Genomic DNA, 19,480 nt, shown 5'->3' with positions numbered 1-19,480 from the left:
CCAGGTACCTCGTAAGCTCTTTGCTACTGCAGGACCGCGCCCGGAGGCGGCGCTGTAGGTTCAACGGGCCGAACGTTGACCGCGCGGGTGCGCATGTGGGTGCAGGTCCAGGCGCACGTGCGGTTCCTGTCAACGGTTGGCTCGACCATGTTGTCACCTCACCGTCGGACCTACCACACAGCACTCGGTATCTTCGGTCATGATTCACTTCGCAGATACTGTACCTGGCATACTTTCCAAGATCGAAGCCGTATTGCGGTGTTATTTCTGCAAAGATACCTATGTACGAGCACAAATGGGACTCACCTACTCCCTCGTTGAGGTACCGTGCGTCTACATCCGAACAGTCAGCAAGTGTATGCTCTGCAGCGCTTGCGGTTTCACAGCAATCTGTTTTCAAGGTCGTGCTACTTCGCCCCACAGTACACAACATTCTCCCATTGTCGGCTCGATCGTTGAAGCCCATAAAATACGTGCTGTAGCCACGAATCTCTATCCACGTCGAGCTATCCATCAGACCACCTGATGCATTAATCACGCGCAACTTGATCATTCTTGTGCTGCTCCGAAACAGAACCTCCTGGAGACTCTCGAGGCTTGCAACCGATGGTGCGGAGTCTCGATGGGCAAGACAATGCTTTTCACTACAGCCCCAGGGTCGATGCCTGCTGACCTCTCGTGAAGTATCCGCCATAGATACCGCCTATTTACATGTCCCTGTCGGATCACCTGTGCTGGGCTGGGTAGACGGAGTATATGCTGGGTTAGTAGTTGAGGACAGACTTGTGAGGGCTCGGGCAGCACTATCCACACTCGGATATGCCTTAGCACAAGGTTGGTCGCGCACCATGGGAGGACTAAATCACGGATTCACGACCATAAGTCCGAGAGTGTTGCCGGTGAGTGCGGATGGTGTGATAGAGAGTCCATCGTAGCTCTCAGAGGATATTCCTTCTCCTCCTTGCAGGGTTCTTTGAGCGTCATGCGATGTGGGAGGACGGGGTGACTCCGTGGAGAATATGGGGTAATTAGAGCAGTATAGTCCGTGAAAAACCGAAAAGGGGCTTTGCCAAGACAGGTTCCTCAACTGTGTACTTTCATCAAGATGCGAGCTTGAGCGGACTCCTTCGGTCTGCAGGCGCGAGAAGTGCAAGCAGACCAAGTGTTGATTGAGACGGCACGAAGCGCAGCACTTGAAAAGTCCCCGCTAGTCTGCAAATGGAATGGTGCCGAACACAGTCTTGGCGCGTGGAAGCTCTCACTCGCGTTGCGGGGTTGCTGCTGCTCCTCTGCATGACCACGCCTTGAAGGGCTCAAGCACACGATAGTAACGGGTGCCAGATTTTGACCTTGTTCATTCGTCAAGCCGCTCGCGCTTGGATGGCAGTACCTGTGGCACTGCTCCGCCGGCAGGTCTGATAAGTGCACATTTCAGTGCCCAAGGCGAGTTCAGTTCCTTCTCTGGGCAAGTGACCGCTTTACCAAGCGATGATTCCCCATACCATGGTCAAGCATCCTCGAACCGGCTGTTCTCTGTCGCAAGGTCACCTGCACTGGCAAGCTAACAGGTGGTAAGAACTGTTGGGCGAAGTAATTGCCTGCTCTCCTAGTTAGCTACCAGCCCCAACCGATGGCACCCTACCCGAGACCTCGACTTCTCTCAACACTCAATATGAGCAGCGACATCTTGTCGACCGCGGAAGACCCAAGTCCGTTGGTATCCGAGCTACTGCCTGGTGCCGTAAGGCACGGTGCATGCTACAGCCTGGACCGTTCTGTTCGAAATGATATGTGCAGATCAAAAGAGCATTGAGGATAAAACGATGGCAGACCTGGATAGGTCCGCTAAAGCAGTGTCCAAGGACCTGGTTGGCCCAGTTATGCACTGACGAGTCTAGATTTTAGACCCGCAACAAGAGACCCTTGGAGGCCGGGACGGTACACAGTTCGCTGACGACCCTGACCGATCAAGAGGGATCGCCCAGGCCCAGGGCAGCCGAGTCGTGCTCCAGGTCTGGGAAATGCCAATCGCACTTGCCTGCAAACGGAGAATGGCCTCATGGCGCATCGGCCAGGGCTCAGGACCATTAGAGCCGCGTCGCCTGTATGCGAGCTAAAGTGAGAAGCCGCAACCTACCCACAACGTCGATGCTGGGATCCATACATGCCGTTCTAGAGCCTCCGGATTTCCGATACCTATTGGCATCCCCCACACTTGCTGGACCCTGGCTTGCTCCAATGCATTGGAGAGGGGCGCGAATATTTGATGTTTTCTCACGAAAACCTCGACAGTTCTGAGCCGGACTATGGCTCCCTGCCTTCTTGTACTCCTGGTCAGTATTGTGGGAGCCTGATATTCAAGAAAGACATGTACACTTTTGTGAGATTGCGTCAACGCTGGAACACAACCGGCTCTTTGGTGATGACTGTTGAACATGGTTGGCAAGGTCTCCAAGTTGGTGTGGAAGCTGTGACTATCCAGTCACATGGCATCCTATAACCCGGTTCGAACCAATATAAATATGGCAAATGCTGGATGCAGCACACACCCCCGTGATCGAACGTTATCCGGCTCTGGTCCCTGAAAAGGCTGGGGAAAGTACCAGGCACTAGAGACATACCGACGTCGAGTCTGGCTGTAGTTGTATGGGGAACAATTTACGCGATACCTCAACGACGCTCTCGGCTTGCCTAGCTCAACACCAGTATTCCGGGGACAACACGTGCATTTCCTGTCGGACATGCCTGTGGCTTGCACTACCGTCGGAGTCGCCGTTTTAGGAAAATGAATTTGCACTTTCGCAGCTTGTCCAGCTGGCTATTTGGGAAAGGCGCCAGAGTCGAAGCCCGTCCTGCCCCCGCACGTCGGCCACAAACAAATGACCGACACCCCAACAACTGGAGACAGGGGCTCCAGTGTTGCGGAGAAGCCTGCCAGCAGCCATTGGGCACGTCGCAAAGGATCTATCTCCAGATCTGCAAATCATAAGCTCAAAACGTGGAGATCCTGGAGCAGCTCGAAACTGGGGCTTTCAGAAAGGCCTAAGCCATGCGAGGTTTTGGCCACAGGGCACACCTCCACGGACGAGGACAAGCTTTTCGGATGTGCGTTCCTACCGGCACGTTCAATGGCTGCTTCTTCGATCACGCAGCGGAAACTCAATCACAGCGCGTTCTTACCACTGTGCTAAGGGACCTCGTAGAACCATTCAGCCATACGAAGCTGTGCCATTCTTCTGCACTACACAGTATTGTGTAGGTCCTGTGAGAAGACGAGGGGCATCGCCCAGCAGTCGCTCACGGCTAAAAGCTTAACATCTGCCTCAAGTCGAACATGGAGATCATCAGTCTGTCTCTGATGAGGCAATGGATCATCGCTCTCGCCCGCCCATCTTGTCCGAGCGAGGCTGGTTGAATCGCAAGTCTCGGAGGCCGGGCCAAGCCTGGTCAAATATCGACTACCCATTATCAGGCCGTGGGTCATTGTCGACGTTTGGCTTAGCTCGCTCCAGCATTACCCCGGACAGGCCCAGTCACGCCAACATTCTAGGCGCTTTGGGATGGATTCCCGCCAATGAACAACGCGCGATGCGCTATCGTTTTGCCTCCATCGTGGGGCTATTAGCTCTCTCCTCAATGCCGTTACCAGAATCGTACTGGTCGCTGCCGACCATTTCATTCCAACCAGCTCTGAATATGTCGGCTGCTTGGACCGACGGTGTGATATATCAATCCTCTGTCTCGGGCAGTTCGATATCACCTCCAACCTCACCTGAGCCTCTGCCTTGGACCTCTCAGCAACCACGAAATCGTCCATCATGGCGACCTCACGGCCTGACACCCTGAAAGCCCACTGGAAGTGCATGGTAGCATGTACTCTGGTCAGCATGTGTCCGTTCCAGTATGGTGTCGACTTTGGCATTATTGGTGGTCTCCAGGCCATGCCTGGCTTCTTGGAGGTATGGTTGCACGAAAAAGGAGGCTCATACTACGACGAGTTCTGACAATCCCTAGGTCTTTGGCTCGAAGGTTCCCACGTCTGTCTCACCTATCGGTTACAACATCAACCACACACGACAGCAGCTCATCTCATCGCTGATGATTCTCGGAGCTTTCATTAGCTCATCGACTGCCGGTCCAATCGCGAAATTCATCGGCCGCAAAATGTCCATCTGGATTGCTGCTTTGCTCTGCGTTGTCGCCAACGTTATCATGATGACCACGACGAGCATCGGAGCTCTTTATTTCGCCCGTTTCCTGATCGGCATTGCGAACGGCATGCTCATGACCTTCTCTCAACTCTACCTTCAAGAAAGTGCTCCAGCGAAATACCGAGGTCTCGTTCTGGCCTTGTTCCAGTCGTGGACGTCAATTGGCACTTTGGTCGGTACTGTCATCGACAACTTCACGGTCAAGCTCGACGGGAAGAACCAATACATTGTATCCCTGGCAGTCGTCTACATTGTGCCAGTCTTCCTATCCATCGGCTTGCTATTCATTCCCGAGAGCCCCCGATGGTATGTCCTTCAGGGCCAGACCGAGAAGGCCCGCAAATCTCTCAACTGGCTGAGACCCTATCCCGACGCCGTCGACGAGGAAGTCACCCAGATCACCGAGGCCATCGAAGCCGAGCAAGCTTTGGCCCAGAGTGCAGCCGTCCTCGACATGTTCAGAAACCCCGTGGACAGACGACGAACGCTCCTCGCCGTTGGTGCTGTATCTCTCCAAGCCGCGTCTGGTGCTATGTACATGATCTGTGAGTACCCGAAGAGTGGGCCCCATCCGTGAACCAGAGACTAACAGATCTGCAAAGCATACGGCACATATTTCTTCGAGATGGCCAAAGTTGGCTCGGCGTTCGAAAACTCCTGCATCCTCGTTGCCGTGGGTGTCGTCGCTATCCTGGTCAACAGCGCCGTAATTACCAGATGGGGTCGTCGCCGTGTCTTCCTCACCATCGGCATGTGTCTCTGCGGTATCACGCAACTGATCGTCGCCATCGTGTATGACAAGCAAGGCGCCAGCACCTCAACCGGAAAAGTCATTGTCGGCGTCTCGGTCGTCTACATCGTCGGCTACAACGGTATGGTCGCGACGTACGCATGGCTCTGCGGTGGCGAATTCCCCTCCCAGCGCCTTCGATCCTACACCTTCGGCCTTGCAGCCTCGATCGGCTTCTTGGGCGCCTGGCTCGCGACCTTCACCGCCCCCTATTTCATCAACCCCGACTCGCTCAATTGGGGACCCAAGTACGGCTACATCTGGTTCCCGTCTTGCCTTCTCGGCGCCCTGTGGACATGGCTCTACCTACCCGAGGTGCAGAACCGAACATTCGAGGAGATCGACGAAATGGTGAGTGACAAGTCCGTGCTTCTGGAAAAACCACAACGCAAAAGAGATCCTGTGTATCGTGCAGTTTGCTAACTTTCTTTTCCTCACAGTTCGAAGCCCGCCTTCCTGCCCGCAAATTCCGGACATACAGATGCGTCGGATCCGTCGCCGCCGTGGCCATGGCTGCGAAGGAGGATGGAAGCGAAGGCAGCGAGAAGGAGCACGAGCACGGCAACGTCACTCACAGGGAAGTCATTCTCGGAAACGAGAAGGCTGCTGTCGAGACTGCCGTGGCGATCGGTTAAAGTGATGCTCATAATGGATGGATGAATTCGTGGATCGTCTCTCCAGACTTCGATGATCCACGGTGATTGATTGATTGTCATGACTTACGAGTCCAAAGCATTCATGTACTGCAATGTCCTGGCCTGTAATGTCCCGTGCCATGTAAACGTGCTTGCAATGGTCACGACGTGCAGCGTGCAGCGTATAGCGCACAAATACAGATCCAAACACATCCAAACACATCCTCTGTGACATGATTGAACATTGACGAAGGGTCCAACATCCCCTGACTGACTAATTGAAGCATGTGTGCGCGCCGTTGACGAAATAGCTCTGTGTACAGTAATCGTGTTGGATGGTGACTGACCGCATGAGTCACGACAGGACCTGCGGCATCTGGTGCGGGCCAGTAATTACTGTAGTCAGTACTCCAAACGGAGTTCATTACTAGGTAGAAGTTACTTTGGGAGATGGCCCAAGAAGCAACCAGGTACAAGCCCACGCCGCCTGTGGCACCCCGGCGGCGTTTGTCATGTTTGCACGGCGCAGGCACCCTGTATCCACAGTCCAGCACTGGGTTTGAACAATGCCTCTGATGTTTGTCCCTCAGGTGCGCCGCCTCTTTCAACAGTTCCCAACAGTCGTATCCACACAGAGACAGCTCCACACATCTTCCAAACCTCTCCGCGGGGAGGACATTTGGCTCTTAAGCAAGCCTCAGCATTCAACATCTCGAACACCAAGTAGGGTAGCCGCTAAACGCCCGGTAGCGTAGGACTGAGTGGTGAGATGAGATGGAAGGAATGTGCGGCTGAGGTCGACACGGAAAAGTAAGCAAAAAGGTAAGCCCTGCGGTCCCTTCCTGCGCTACTGTGCCGGTCGCTCACTGGTCGTCTCAGGCGATGAGATGCCCCCAAACTTCTGGATACATCGGCCGACAGGGCCAGACCCGGCGAAGCTCGTGTCGAAGTCGGCAACCTATGAATCTTGAGGCAACGTGGTTTCGAGGCAACGTGGTCCCGGGTATCTAAGTATCCAACCATGTGGTTTCGATAGGCGAAATCCCACCAAGTCAATACATGGGACCTAAAGGGCTGGAATGTAAGAGCCGGACGCTCTTGGTAACCAGCGACTTAAGGTCAGCAATTGACTACCTTGGACATCAGCTTACGGATCTGCAGCTTACGCCGACCAATCCGACACGTGCCTGGACTTCGCAGGATTCCCAGCACTTTCGTGAAGATGGACAAGTCACCTGCTGTGGCTGGAGCTGATTGGAACGATGCCGATGCCACTGCTCACTGCCAGACCTAAGTGATAATCCTTCACTTCCAGAGCCCGACTACTGGAAACAGCTTCTGCATACATGATGGCTGTGGAAGACTTTGTCGCTCTCTTGCACCCGTGCTGAGCTCTCCAACAACAAAAGGTGCGACATCATTTCGACGCCAGTGCTGGACATGTCGGCAGGGGAGATATATGACTACCTGATAATCGGTGCCGGTATGAAATTGCAACCAATGTCGAGCCCGTACGCATGCATTAGACTGATCGCATCCAAGGGCCGTCGGGGCTATGTGCTGCGAAGACGATACGCGAATGTGAACCAGATGCGCGGGTCAAGATTCTTGACTCAGTAGGTCTTTGCGGCCAGCCCAGCGGGTTTGGTTTCTAATACTGACATGCTGAGCTATCCAGAACAAAACCGTCGGCGGCGTCTGGTCGAAAGAGAAGATCTACCCGGGCCTGAAAACGAACAATATTCGAGGCGGCATCGACTTCTCCGACTTTCCTATGCACGACGGCTTTGGCGTCCCGGCAGGTCAACATGTCCCAGGCGAAGCGATGCACCGCTATATCAGAGCCTACGCTGAACATTTTGGGCTTTTGAGCCTGATCGACTTCGAATCCCATGTTGCTGAAGTCTCGAAGCTCAAAGACCTTAGAGGCTGGAAGGTCAAACTCGGTGCTGGCACAGAAATCCACACGCACAAGCTGATTATCGCGACGGGCGTCACCAACGTCCCGAACCGACCCCAGCTGAGGGACTCCGAAGAGTTCGGCGGTCCGATCATGCACTCTGCCGAACTAGGCATGCATGGCACCAGCCTCACAGACGACTCGAACGTCGAAACGGTGGCCGTTCTCGGGGGAGGGAAATCCGCATACGACACAGTCCACCTGGCGGGCAAGGCAGGCAAGAAGGTGGAATGGATCATCCGCAAGTCAGGTAAAGGCCCGGAATGGATCTTCCCGGCACACACGATGGGCCCGCTGCAAGCCGTGCGGGAGAAACTGCCCGCCCGACGGATCGTGTCGTTCTTCAGCCCGAACCTGTGGAACGACGGCTTCGGCTGGATCCGGCACTTCCTCCACTTCACCCGCATCGGCAAGACGATTGCGCAGAAATTCTGGATCAACTTGCACAAGGCGACGCTCGAGGACTGCAGCATGCTCAAGGACGAGCGGACGAAAGTGCTGGAACCGGAACAGAGTCCCTTCTGGTACGGCACGGCGTCGGGCATCTACAGCTACGACAAGGACATCTACGAGATGGTCAGGACGGGGCACGTGCGCGTACACCGCGAAGACATTGCCGGGCTCTCTAACCACACCATCACCTTCACCTCCGGCGTGGCCATCAAGGCCGACGCCCTCGTCACGGCGACCGGCTTCTCCGCCAAACCCACGCTCAAGTTCGTGCCCGAGACAAGCCATTCGGCCCTCGGCGTCCCGTCGAGCGAGTACACGACGTCTCAACATAAATTCTGGACCGCCCTCAACGCCAAAGCCGACGCCACGATAGGCGCCTCTTTCCCGAGACTTCTCGCCGGTCCATTCAAAAGCCCGACCTCGAGCGACGTCCAGCCTTTCAACCCCGGCATGGACAAAGAGGCAAACTACACGCCCTTCCGCCTGTACCGGGCGATCGCACCCCCGGGGCTCACGCAACAGGGCGACCATTCCCTCGCTTTTATATCGATGTTCAGTAATCTCGCCAACACGCCGCGCATGGAAATCCAATGCCTGTGGGCCTACGCGTACCTGAACAACGCCCTCTCGCTGCGTCCAAACCCGGAGACCGTCTATGACGAAACGGCCCTTCTGGCACAGTATGCCCGGCATCGCGCGCCGTACGGCCACGGCCGCTTCTTCCCGGACTTGGTCTTCGATCAGCTGCCCTACATGGACTCCCTGCTGCAGGACCTTGGGTTGCCGTACTGGCGAAAGGGCAACATCTTTGGAGAGATATTTAGTCCTTACATGGCGCCGGACTACCGCGGGGTGGTGCAGGAGTGGCTTCGCGCCAATGACGGGGGAAAGCGGCGCGCCACCAGCGGTGATGTCAAGGCCGCGGCGGATGAGGAGGGGCAGCCGTTGTTGAAGGGCAACGGCAAGGCTCATTGAGTGAGAGAATTAGTGCCGGGCAGGCGGGCCTTTTGTGAGTTTGTCGGCGTTAGGCGCGTTGGCGCTGCCGACACATTCGGCGTGAGGAACGTCCATTGTTTGGGGGGGAGTGCGTTTCAAGTTTGGTTCAAGCCGTCATCCACAGTCTCGTGGACAGGCCGGTTGCAAAAAACCAATGTCATTACGCTGCGAGCATAGACGCATTTGAGCAAGTGGTTCCCCCTTAGTGTCACGGTACGAGGACACCCACTTCATTGCCAAATAGAGTGCCAATGAGCTACGATGTCAACGATGAAGAATACGATGTCATGAGCATGAAAGGATGGTCAAGGCAATAAGGTACGAGCATACGGAGTACATCGTTGCAAACTAATTAGACTGCCACGATTATGGACGTGATATCCATCCATTAGGTAAATACTTGACACAGTGACTTTCGCTTCGACGCAGTCCAACGCCACCCGACTCGACCCGACCCGACCCGACCAGGTTGGGCGCCCTCTCGTACACCATAACTTGTACACCGTACCATACGAGGACCAATAAGGCGAGACCCAGGACCCAGACACCAGATATCCAGAACCCAGGACCAAGCACCAAGGAAGTGACAGACATGTGAACCGCGAATCCCAATAATTACCTTGGTATCAAATCTGCACACGGTCGAGACACCGTACATCCGAGTCCCGATAGGGTACATAGTCGTCTGGATATAAATCCCACCCTCAAAACACCTGTCTACCTTGATGCCACGCATACCTCATGTTCTTGTTGGCGAGGTGCCTACAACCCCGGGGCACAGAGGAAGAGGAGACGACGTCCACGTCGCCCCGGGCGTCCAAGGCCATCGAATAGTTCGTCGTCGAAGTGGCAGCATAGGCATACAAGTATGTCTTGCTAAAGTCATGGCCCTGCAGCTTGCTGTCCTTTGCGTAGCGGAGCTTGAAGTCGCGGGCGCCGACGGGCATGTCGGCAGATGTCGAGGTTGGGGTCGAGGTCGAGTCGGATTGAGTCGAGGAGACATTGCTTGAACTTGAAGAGGAGCCGCTGTACGGGTCAGTCAGGGTGAAGTTGTGGCCCTTGTTGTGTTTTGCGTAGCGGTTGTAGTCGCGGCAGCCTCTTGGGGTTGAGGATGAGGATTCCGTCGGCGAGGAGGAGGAGGAGGAGGGTGAAGTCGAGAGCATGGAGGTCCGGGAAGAGAAGCGGGAGAAGAGGGAAGGTCTCTTTGTTGTGGTTGTTGTAGACATCATGATGTTGCGGCTGTGGGGTGCGCGTTGCTTGTGCTTGTGTGGAACCAAGATGGTTGGTAGAGATGTGTCTATTCCTGTGAGCAGTCTGGGTGATGAGAGTGAATAGGGATGTGATTCTCAATCCGATGACTGATGGCGATGACAGTGCTCCTCCCTTGGACAGGCCTCGAAGAGCATATATACTTATACTTCGATTACTACTAATTACATCCCCGAATCTGACACCATTCCTCGTATGCTCCCCGTAGTAAGACTTGTCCTTGGCTTCGACGGCCTCACCGATTGACACGAGTCGTCGCTTTCCAATAATCATCGCGAGACTTAGCAACCGAGCTCACAGCACGAGGACTCGCGGTGAGCTGATCTCACAACACGATGCCCAGAAGCGGCTGTGAACGCCAAGCTGATTCGGAAATGGACAAACGTCCAACCGGATATGCGATCGACTGAGCACCAGTCGGCGACGTCGGGACAAGCCAACATATTTGGGAATAAATGCCCGGGTGTGTTGTCGAAGGGTGCTGGGGTTTGATTGCGGTGCTATGGAAATAGCAAGTGTTACAAGAGGCTCAGCCAGCCTTCAAACGATGGTCATGCAGCCGACTGACCATTCGGTACGAAATCAGTAATGCGAGGTTAGACCGAAAAGGATGCATTGTAGCCGATGGCGCTTGTTTAGGTCCACCGGGCCAATCGGACTTTCTGGTTTATTCTGGGATTTGGCTGAAATCAAGCTGGGCGCGGTGGGAGTGAAAGGGCTGACATCTGGCATGCCCGGATCACAGGGCGACCGCTTCGACGAACAACGGGGCTTAGCGCAGGCAGGCTGCATTATCACCGAGACTTCTTCAGGTCGGACCAAAAGGCCTTGGGTATGCGCCAATCCTTTTCCGATCCACTGCATTGTTCAGGACGGGATGACATCGATGCTCTCACTCTGTGCAATTAGAGGAAGGTGATGGGTTCTGCTTGGGCAGATCCTCGACATCTCCGGCGATATCATGCTAAGAGCGTATGAGTGCATTGTCACCCAGAAGCCATGGGACGCACGACTAAACGTGTCAGGTAGCCACCAGAAGACAAAATCCCGGAGTCATGACAGTTCCCACGCCAGCGAGAAGATTTCGAGGTTTGGGCTAGAGAATGGACCCGTTGCCAGATTCTCGAGGTCATTATATATCTGCTTTGAAATGAGAACCGCGTGCCCTTGACATGACCAACATGGCCTTCAAGAGCCATCGGGTTCAATAACGAGTCGCTTCTTTGAAAATAGGCACTGTATTGAAATCCTCATAGTTCCATCGAATGCTGTTGGAGGAATCCAGTTCAGCGCCTTCATCTGTACTGGGCAAACCCTCCTTCTCGTTGGCTTCGACTTCAGTCTTGGACAGGCCTTTTCGGTCTCTTGGTAGCCATATTTTCGGCGTCTTCGACGTGATGGCCGGGTTTAAATATGCATTCTCGATCTGCTCGTCGGTGTACGTGATGGTTTCTTCTGATTCACCTTCGGGATCCTGCAGCCATGGTCGAAGGGCTTCCTGGGAAGCAAAGATACGTGGCTCCAGAAAGGTGGCCAATGGGTCAAGTAAAATTGCCGGAACCTTCCCCGAACCCAGTCTGTGAATCCGTGAGCGTTCGACCTGTGTTCTGTGTGGTCCATCGACGTCCTCATCACCCCTAAGCAACGGCCTTTCTTCATCTTCGTCTGAAAATGCGTCGATCGGCACATAGTTCTCGAGAGGTCCGAGATATTTGTTCACGGTGAAATGATGGAGCGCTGTGGCGACCAATAAAGCAGTTGTAAGAGCTGAAGGGCCAGGAGCCTTTTTAGCTCCAAACAGGCCAATCAAACACAACTCAGCAAGATAGACACCCGTCATGAGATGCTGCAGACTTCGGGAATAGCTCTCTCCTCGTGTTTCAGTCTTGACCTGAACCACATACAGCAAGTTGTAGCGGTAACTCAGGTACAAGAGGAAGACGCCAGTGCCTGCGAACCCCAGCACAAGCGGTGCGACGCACGAATAAGCTATTGCAATGACGGCCAGGTTGGTGAACTTGGGATACACATTGAACCAACTGATTCCCTTCATCTGCGTGTATATGTTGAACTTCTGTCTCGGGGTCTTGCTCATTACCCTGTAAAAGAACAGAAAGGAGAACAGGTCGCTGTAGTTGAGGATCTGTTTCGATGCAGTCCCCAGTCCTTGGATGATGAAATAGGTCAGGTAGAAGTTCGAAGCCTTCGGGAGATTTTTAGCAAGGAGAGTCGGTACTGATGTTGGTTGGTTCGCAACCTTGGTAGCCACGGCGGCTGCCCCTGACGAAAAGGTTGTGATAAGGAAGACCTGCACCACTTGAAACACAAAATACCACTGTTGAGCCCATTTGGACGTTTCGAACGTCGTTGGTTGACCTGATAGATTTGCCACGTATTTGAGGAAGTAAGGCACGTAAGATACCACAGTGCTGAGAAGTAAAGGTGGCACCAACCCTGTGAGCAACCCGAGAATTGGATCTGGTAGATTGTTGATAAACCGTAAGAATTTTATCTTGTCCGTCAAGTAATTGATATTGGAGATAGTTCCGATGATTCCGACTGGAATTGACCAGAAGATGATGATTGCTACCGCGAGTGCCGCGGCCAGGTACGAATACGTGATTCGAAGAGACGGATCGAGGTTGAGATTCTGCCAGTTTACCTCCCGGGGCTGAACCCCAACGTACCTTGGCTGCAAAGTAAGCGGAGATGGATGTTGCACCAACTGGAAGGCCTGATGCGCACTGCGTTGATCCTTAAACTCGACGAATATTGCCCCTGTATGTCTATTAGGACCACTTCCGTCTGCCTGCCGGACCCGGTCAAGGTCGGCCAGAATGTCTTCAAGTTCTTTGCGAGTGCGGGAAATGCTGTCGACCTCGTCTCCCCCCAGGTATCTGGTTCTGTGCGTCGGCCGATGATCTTTCAACTGACCATTAGCTGTACCGTTCTCTTTGCCCTTGTTCGCATTCTTCAGGAGCTGCAGCTCTAGGCCTTCCAATTGGTCAACTTTGCTGTTTCTCTTGCTGACGATCTTTTCCACATGGCTGAAATCAGAAACGACCCATGACCTGACAGCGTTCTCTCCGAAGAATCGAGGAAGGTTTTCTTCTTTGAGTGCTTCAGGCGGAGCACTGAGGTACAACACCACTCGAGATGAGAGCCGGCTCGCATTCAAAGGAATGGTCTGGTATGCTTGGCGGAGTCCGATGACGAATAGCCTCTCTCTTGTAATGAGCAGGACGATGAACCCTGGACGCGAGTCAGCACGCAAGCGATCGCGGGACTGTCTTCTAATCACCAAAGAACACCCATGCCACGATAGCATGAGCGTAGAGGCGTTTCCTGTCGGCGACGTTGCTCAACGATATCCTGTCGAGTTGCGTAGCTCCGCCACCTCCAGTAGCATTGACGGCGAAGAGAATCGGCCAAGTCAAGCAGCAGCCCACAACGCAGATCAGGACAACCATCCGAAGAAATCTCAAAAAGAGATATGCCTCCAGTGAGGAATGCCGCAGAACAAATTTGTCATCGAGGACACGGAAGTCATGATACCAAGAAACGATCGCGTGGCTGGACGAGGGCGTTCGATCCCTATGAATTGTCAACCCGGAGTACTCAATAAGAGTGGAATACTGACTTGCGATTGATTGTCCGGAAGTAGGTTCTTGGCGCGTAGATGTTTCGATACCTCCATCGCAGGGACAAGAACGCGACCAAAAAGATGGCAGCTGTAATTGCTGAGGGGATTAGGGCTGCTGCGATCGCGACGAAAGAGCTTGACTGGGGGCTGCGATCGCCGCCAGAACCTGTGTTCTTGGAAGCGCGTTAGTCACATGAGTTTCACAGTATGCTTGATGGCGGCAGCCAGAACATAGGCGGCCTTTGTAGAATCAAACAGCCACTGAACGGCCAAGGGGTATCTAACAACTACCGACATCGTAGTCCTAGTCGGAAGTGAAGCGACGGGTGATCTGGTTTAGATGGAAATGTTCAAACTCGGACAATTCTTACCTTGTCCTTCATGACGTCCATACTGGCAGTTCAACCTTGCACTAACACCGATGATAAAGCCGCCCCGAAAAGCAAACCATCTGGTGCAAAGACTACGGATTGGCAAGCAGAGGTCCCAAGAGTATCGTGGCTAAAATGCATGCACAATTTTGTTGTAGTGCTGGTGGAAGGACGAACGAAGCATTAAGCGACACCAAGGAAAATAGGCTCCAGTAGGTGGGCAGCTTCGCGTCACTGCGTGACGTCAGTCAGTCTCCAGCACAGGCGGACCTGGACTCGGGACAAGGCGAATGCGCTACAGGCTTCACTAGGCGTGTCCAGGCTAGCCCCACCTTAAATGTTGACCGCGGAGGGCAGCATGCAAGACGTTCGAGTTACCCCGGGCTCCAACCATCACGCTTCAAAATTGGGAGATTTTTATTGTACTCGGTTTCAATGCTGCCCATGTCCAACTCCTCGCTTGCTGACTTCCTGGCTCAACGGTTTGTACCTAGATCACAGGAGCATCCCGCTACTCCTTCTTCCCACTAAAGCTCCTCCTCCAGCTCGCCATCTTTCCCAGGTTGTCTGTTGGCGGAGAGCTTGGAGAGCTTGGCGAGCCTGACAAGCCTGGATTACCATCCTCAGCGATAGTCAGGCCTTGCATGCTGCTCGCCATCAATGCCGTTCTTGTAGGGGTCGACATTGCACTACTCGGAAACAGCCGTTCGCTAACTCGCCTACCAAGCGCACTGCCTTTCGAATCAGGATTGAAGGCAGGCTTTTGGACTTCGGACTCTGACGGGACCTGATAATCTCGACGAGGACCATCCACAGGCGCCATGTCTTCAGCCATGGCGTCCTCATACGACGGAGGAGCGACATCAGGGATGTCGGACTCCTGCGCCGGGTGGTAAGAACCGATTTGCGCCGGATATGAATTGATTTCGGAGATTGGTGTCGTGGGTGTCTCCAATGGTGTGCCTAGCGGCGTGTCGGATGGAGAAGGCAACCCGTTCACCGCCGACGGCCCGTGGGGCGTAAATAAGCCTAACGGTGCAGGTTCGGGTTGCGGTAGGGGACGCGGGTTGCTCGCCATCGCTTCCAGAAGCTTTGGTGGCGGAGCAATACCAGAGTACACCAGCACCGGCAAGCGCAAGGGCAGAACAATAAGTTCTGGTCGGACACCGCTGGCCATGGCATGTGCGAGCCCGACACGAATTTCCAGCTCATACCGCCGAGAGATATTGCAGGTATCAAAGGAAGGGCAGACGGTGTTTGGGATGGGGATGTCATCCCACAGTCGAGACGGCAGTTTCCACTGCTTGCAACCTTTGTCTGTCGGGTTTCCAAGGGGCATGTTCATGTTGGCTTGGGACATGAGGACCCAAGTCAATGTTTCAGTCCTGTCCAAGTCGTGAGCTCGCACTTGAGTGTATCCTATTAACTCGATCTGGAGCATTTTGAGGTAGGCAATTGCCGCACTGTCGTTGAGCTTTTCCACCAGGATCCGCATCGGCAGAGGCTCGTTGCAAGTAATGATGGCGGGGCTCGGAAGGCGTGCGTCAACTTGGAATGCAGGTGGCTCGTCCTCGGCGGACAATGGCGTGGATGACTTCCTGCCGAAGAGTGCTTTCTTCTGTGGCTCAGCAGGATATCTCTGGAATTGTCTTTTCCGTCGTGCAAAGGTCTCCTCGTGACGGGTTGGCGGCCGCGGAGGCTCAATAGGTAAGAACTTGATGTCGGCTATCTGGAAGACGAAAAGTCAGTACCTGTACCGCCACTTGGTCCAGGAGGACATACTGTTCTGATGTTCTCCTGGAAGAACTTTGGCCGAACAACAGTTGCCTTGACATAGTATCTTATTTCCGCCTCTCCTGGGAAGCCACTCAGTGACGGCGGCAGTGTCTTCTTCACGTGCTTCAACGTGTCCGGTGCGAACTGCACATTCACATGACCCAGCTTGAGGTCTTTGAAGGTACTGGGATTCTTCTGACAATCATTATTGAATGGGAACTGTCCGCCACAGTAAATATCACGCCTGCCAACCTGAAGATTAGGAGTCGCCCACCTTGAACTTGAAAGGATAGAGGTATTGGCCAGCCAGCAGCGTGAAGGCCGAGCCGCTACTATTCTCCAAAAGCTCAGGTGATGGAAACACGGTAACGACCTTGTACAGAAGCTGCAGCCTTGTGCATAAGCGGAGGTGGCAGTGTCGAGACAGCTCCCTCACCAACCTTGTGTACTTCTAGCTCACTCCTCTTTTTGTCTGAGCGCTCATTGTCAGGGAACTTCGGGGCGGCGAGTCTCGTCTTGCTCTCGCCTTCAAGCTTGACAGTGACCGCAGCGATCGTGGCATCTTGCGGGAGGATAAGGATAACGTTGCCCGAGACGAAGTCGAGATTGGTGTAGCAACTTTGTTCGGGCTGATCAAACCGAATGCGGACCGACATGGATCCAACACGGACCAGGCATCAGGGCAGCCAAATGTCAGCGAGTAGAGCAGGGCGTTCCGGACACGAAGGACATCTCATGTCTAGTTGCGTGACTGCACCTTTTAAGACAGCCCGGTGAGGCTGAGCACGGCGCATCGCTGCCAGGTGAGCAGCGCGAGATGCCGCCATGACGTTGATCAAAGGTGGGGTGCGCGGGATGCTTGTTTTTCCGGCCCGCCATCCTGTACGAGGCCATGCCCATTGTAATGTGCGCATACCAATCAGGGCCTGTACGTGGGGTGCTGCCTATCTGACCAATCCGATTGGCCCATCTTGTCAGCCTCGCGGAGCCTTGTGTTAATCCAGGGTCATTTGGAGGCGGTCCTCAATATCCTCCTGCCGGTCCTCAAGCAACGCGGCCTATCAGGTGGTCAGCATGTTGGTTCATGCATCATGTTTGCCACTGTTAATCAGCTATACCACATTAGGTGAAGCACATTTCAATGGGCATGGCCTCGTACATAATGCGGAGTATTGACCTCGAGAGCGACATCCTCGGCGCGTGCTCCGATAGTTCTAGACTCTTACTGTGTCTGTGCGACAATAGAGTTTGCATACTGCGGCGGACCCTTGGACTGCCTTCTGGCGGGAGACAACATGCTTAGGCAACGAAGGGGGCATCTTCTAGGACTTGACCGATCGTGAGCACCGATTATGCATCCTAGGTGCAGATGAAGCCGGGTAAGCAGCCAGGGCGGAAAGCGACCAGGTACCGACCTCCCATCAAGCACAGCAAGACATTCTCTGGCTGTTGGACGTGTCGTTCACGCCATGTCAAGTGCGATGAAGGGCGTCCCGCTTGCGCTAGGTGTCTGAGGGGCGGGTTCGACTGCCAGGGCTATGGGGTCAGACTGGTCTGGAACCCAGACAATCCAGCACGCGTGCAAAATATCCGACGTGCGATAGGCAATCCAGCAATCTATGATGAGGAGTCGCCATTCAAGCGAGTTGACGTACACGAGGCTCTGGAGGAGATAGAGCGGCTGTCCGAAGAAGGCAATTGCTTATCTCGCGGTCCGTTCTCAGTCTTCGCTGTACAAGGTACTTGGCCCAAGCCAGATGTCGAGGAGGCAAGCCTTAGTGCAGCTCATCCAGCAGGGTTGCTTGACGACGTCGACGACCATAGTTCCACAACAGCCTCGGCGAACACGTTTGAGATTGATGTGAGTGTGGGAGGGGGCTCCGAAGCAGACGATGAGATAGAGACAATAGTCTCGCCATCTATCGGGACGCCTTTTTCCTCATTACATGAATACGACTGCTTGCAGCAACATCGGCGCTCTAGCGATGTTATGCCACTCTCAACACGCCATTTGGATCTTCTCCCACGTCCCTCCGAGCAACGAGCGCTGGTCCATCACTGGACGGACTTCGTATGCTGGCACCTGGTTCCGGTCGACCGACCGGACAACCCATTCCGAAGCGTCTTCACGCCCATGGCACTTGCAGGGCTTACCTCGCCGTCAAGCCAGTCCAATGGGCAGGTCGCGCTGTTCCACGCATTGTGTGCGACCGCGGCATTTAGTCGCGGCCAATTGCTCAACCACGAGGCCAAGTCGCTCACTCTTGCCACGAAACACTACAACCTGGCAATCATGCATCTGAGACACAGCCTGGCGAGCCTGGAGGAGCACCCCAACACCCACGAAGTCGACCTCCAAAGGGGCTCCATACTCGCCACCATAACCATGTTCTCAGCCATGGACATGATAACCGGTCGGTCCAACGAATGGCGGACCCATCTGCAAGGTGGCGCATCCTGGCTGTCGACCATCGAAGACAGTGCCTGGAACAGAGACAAGTCCTCATCGATGGTCTACCAGGGATACCTTGCCATCGCGGCACTCTGCAACATCAATCTCCCGTCCACAATCGACGTGGAGAGCGAAAATTTCCTAGCCGACACGAGGCATTACGTGCTTGATCGCTTCTTTGGCCTGACACGCCCCATACTCAAACACATAGTCCTGACGAACTCGCTCATCAAACGCATTTCGAGGGCGTCATCAAGATCACCGTCCGCACAGGAGATCGACAACCTCGAGAGCCAACTCTACGCGCAATCGCCCACGAACCTCGATCTCTCATCCCAAGACCTGACGCCCCTGGCGCACACTCTCACCCTTCACCACGCCTACGTCTTCTACTACGCCTCGCTGATCCACTTTCACCGCACAATTCGTCATCTCCACCCCGGCTCGCCTATCATCCAAGCCCTTGTTACCAGCGCCGTCAGTCATCTCGAAGACATCGAAACCTTAGGCGGCGAGAGTGTAGGTTGCACGTTGGTCTGGCCGCCATTCATCGTGGCGTGCGAATGTGTCGACGAAGGGACCCAGCAGAAGATGCTAAGCTGGTATATGTGCAAAAGGAGGCATGGGTTCATGAACCTAGAAATGAGCAAAGATATAGCAAGGGAGGTGTGGCGGAGACGGACGATCGTTGATGATGCCACGGACGTAAAATGGCAGGACGTGCTGAGGGAGATGAAGCTGGACATTGTGCTTGCCTGATGTGGGTGGAAGATGGCGCCCGCGGAAACCGTCTTTTGCTGCAGTATTGTGGAAGGTGCATTGCGTGGGCATGAAGCATCTTCTCAGCAGCGACGCGTGTATCAAACCTCTTATATCACCTGCTGCAGCCGGGATGAATCCAAAACGATTCGAAAATAGGTCCGC

General features: G+C 54.3%; 6 protein-coding genes across 6 annotated transcripts; 3 read left to right on the top strand and 3 right to left on the bottom strand.

The window, feature by feature from the left end:
• Positions 1-3,818: 3,818 nt before the first annotated feature.
• On the top strand, positions 3,819-5,636 carry A1O7_02433 (uncharacterized protein; the record flags this gene model as incomplete). The annotated part of the gene is made up of 4 exons (XM_007756465.1): positions 3,819-3,959; positions 4,015-4,756; positions 4,814-5,352; positions 5,442-5,636. The coding sequence occupies 4 exons, from the start codon at positions 3,819-3,821 to the stop codon at positions 5,634-5,636; spliced, it is 1,617 nt and encodes a 538-aa protein (XP_007754655.1).
• A 1,440-nt stretch (positions 5,637-7,076) lies between these two features.
• On the top strand, positions 7,077-9,024 carry A1O7_02432 (uncharacterized protein; the record flags this gene model as incomplete). The annotated part of the gene is made up of 3 exons (XM_007756464.1): positions 7,077-7,119; positions 7,179-7,252; positions 7,315-9,024. 3 exons carry the CDS (start codon positions 7,077-7,079, stop codon positions 9,022-9,024), a joined length of 1,827 nt encoding a protein of 608 aa, XP_007754654.1.
• A 725-nt stretch (positions 9,025-9,749) lies between these two features.
• On the bottom strand, positions 9,750-10,271 carry A1O7_02431 (uncharacterized protein; the record flags this gene model as incomplete). Its single annotated transcript, XM_007756463.1, has 1 exon — positions 9,750-10,271. One exon carries the CDS (start codon positions 10,269-10,271, stop codon positions 9,750-9,752), a length of 522 nt encoding a protein of 173 aa, XP_007754653.1.
• Positions 10,272-11,518: 1,247 nt separating this feature from the next.
• Positions 11,519-14,349, bottom strand: A1O7_02430 (uncharacterized protein; the record flags this gene model as incomplete). The annotated part of the gene is made up of 4 exons (XM_007756462.1): positions 11,519-13,566; positions 13,616-13,908; positions 13,955-14,130; positions 14,329-14,349. The coding sequence occupies 4 exons, from the start codon at positions 14,347-14,349 to the stop codon at positions 11,519-11,521; spliced, it is 2,538 nt and encodes an 845-aa protein (XP_007754652.1).
• Positions 14,350-14,839: 490 nt separating this feature from the next.
• A1O7_02429 (uncharacterized protein) lies at positions 14,840-16,760 on the bottom strand (the record flags this gene model as incomplete). The annotated part of the gene is made up of 4 exons (XM_007756461.1): positions 14,840-16,057; positions 16,111-16,323; positions 16,379-16,489; positions 16,545-16,760. The coding sequence occupies 4 exons, from the start codon at positions 16,758-16,760 to the stop codon at positions 14,840-14,842; spliced, it is 1,758 nt and encodes a 585-aa protein (XP_007754651.1).
• A 713-nt stretch (positions 16,761-17,473) lies between these two features.
• On the top strand, positions 17,474-19,315 carry A1O7_02428 (uncharacterized protein; the record flags this gene model as incomplete). Its single annotated transcript, XM_007756460.1, has 1 exon — positions 17,474-19,315. One exon carries the CDS (start codon positions 17,474-17,476, stop codon positions 19,313-19,315), a length of 1,842 nt encoding a protein of 613 aa, XP_007754650.1.
• Between the last annotated feature and the right edge of the window lie 165 nt (positions 19,316-19,480).

The sequence above is a fragment of the Cladophialophora yegresii genome (assembly GCF_000585515.1).
Source record: "Cladophialophora yegresii CBS 114405 chromosome Unknown aczIN-supercont1.2, whole genome shotgun sequence".
NCBI classification, from domain to species: domain Eukaryota; kingdom Fungi; phylum Ascomycota; class Eurotiomycetes; order Chaetothyriales; family Herpotrichiellaceae; genus Cladophialophora; species Cladophialophora yegresii.
This window is presented reverse-complemented; position numbering and strand designations above follow the sequence as displayed.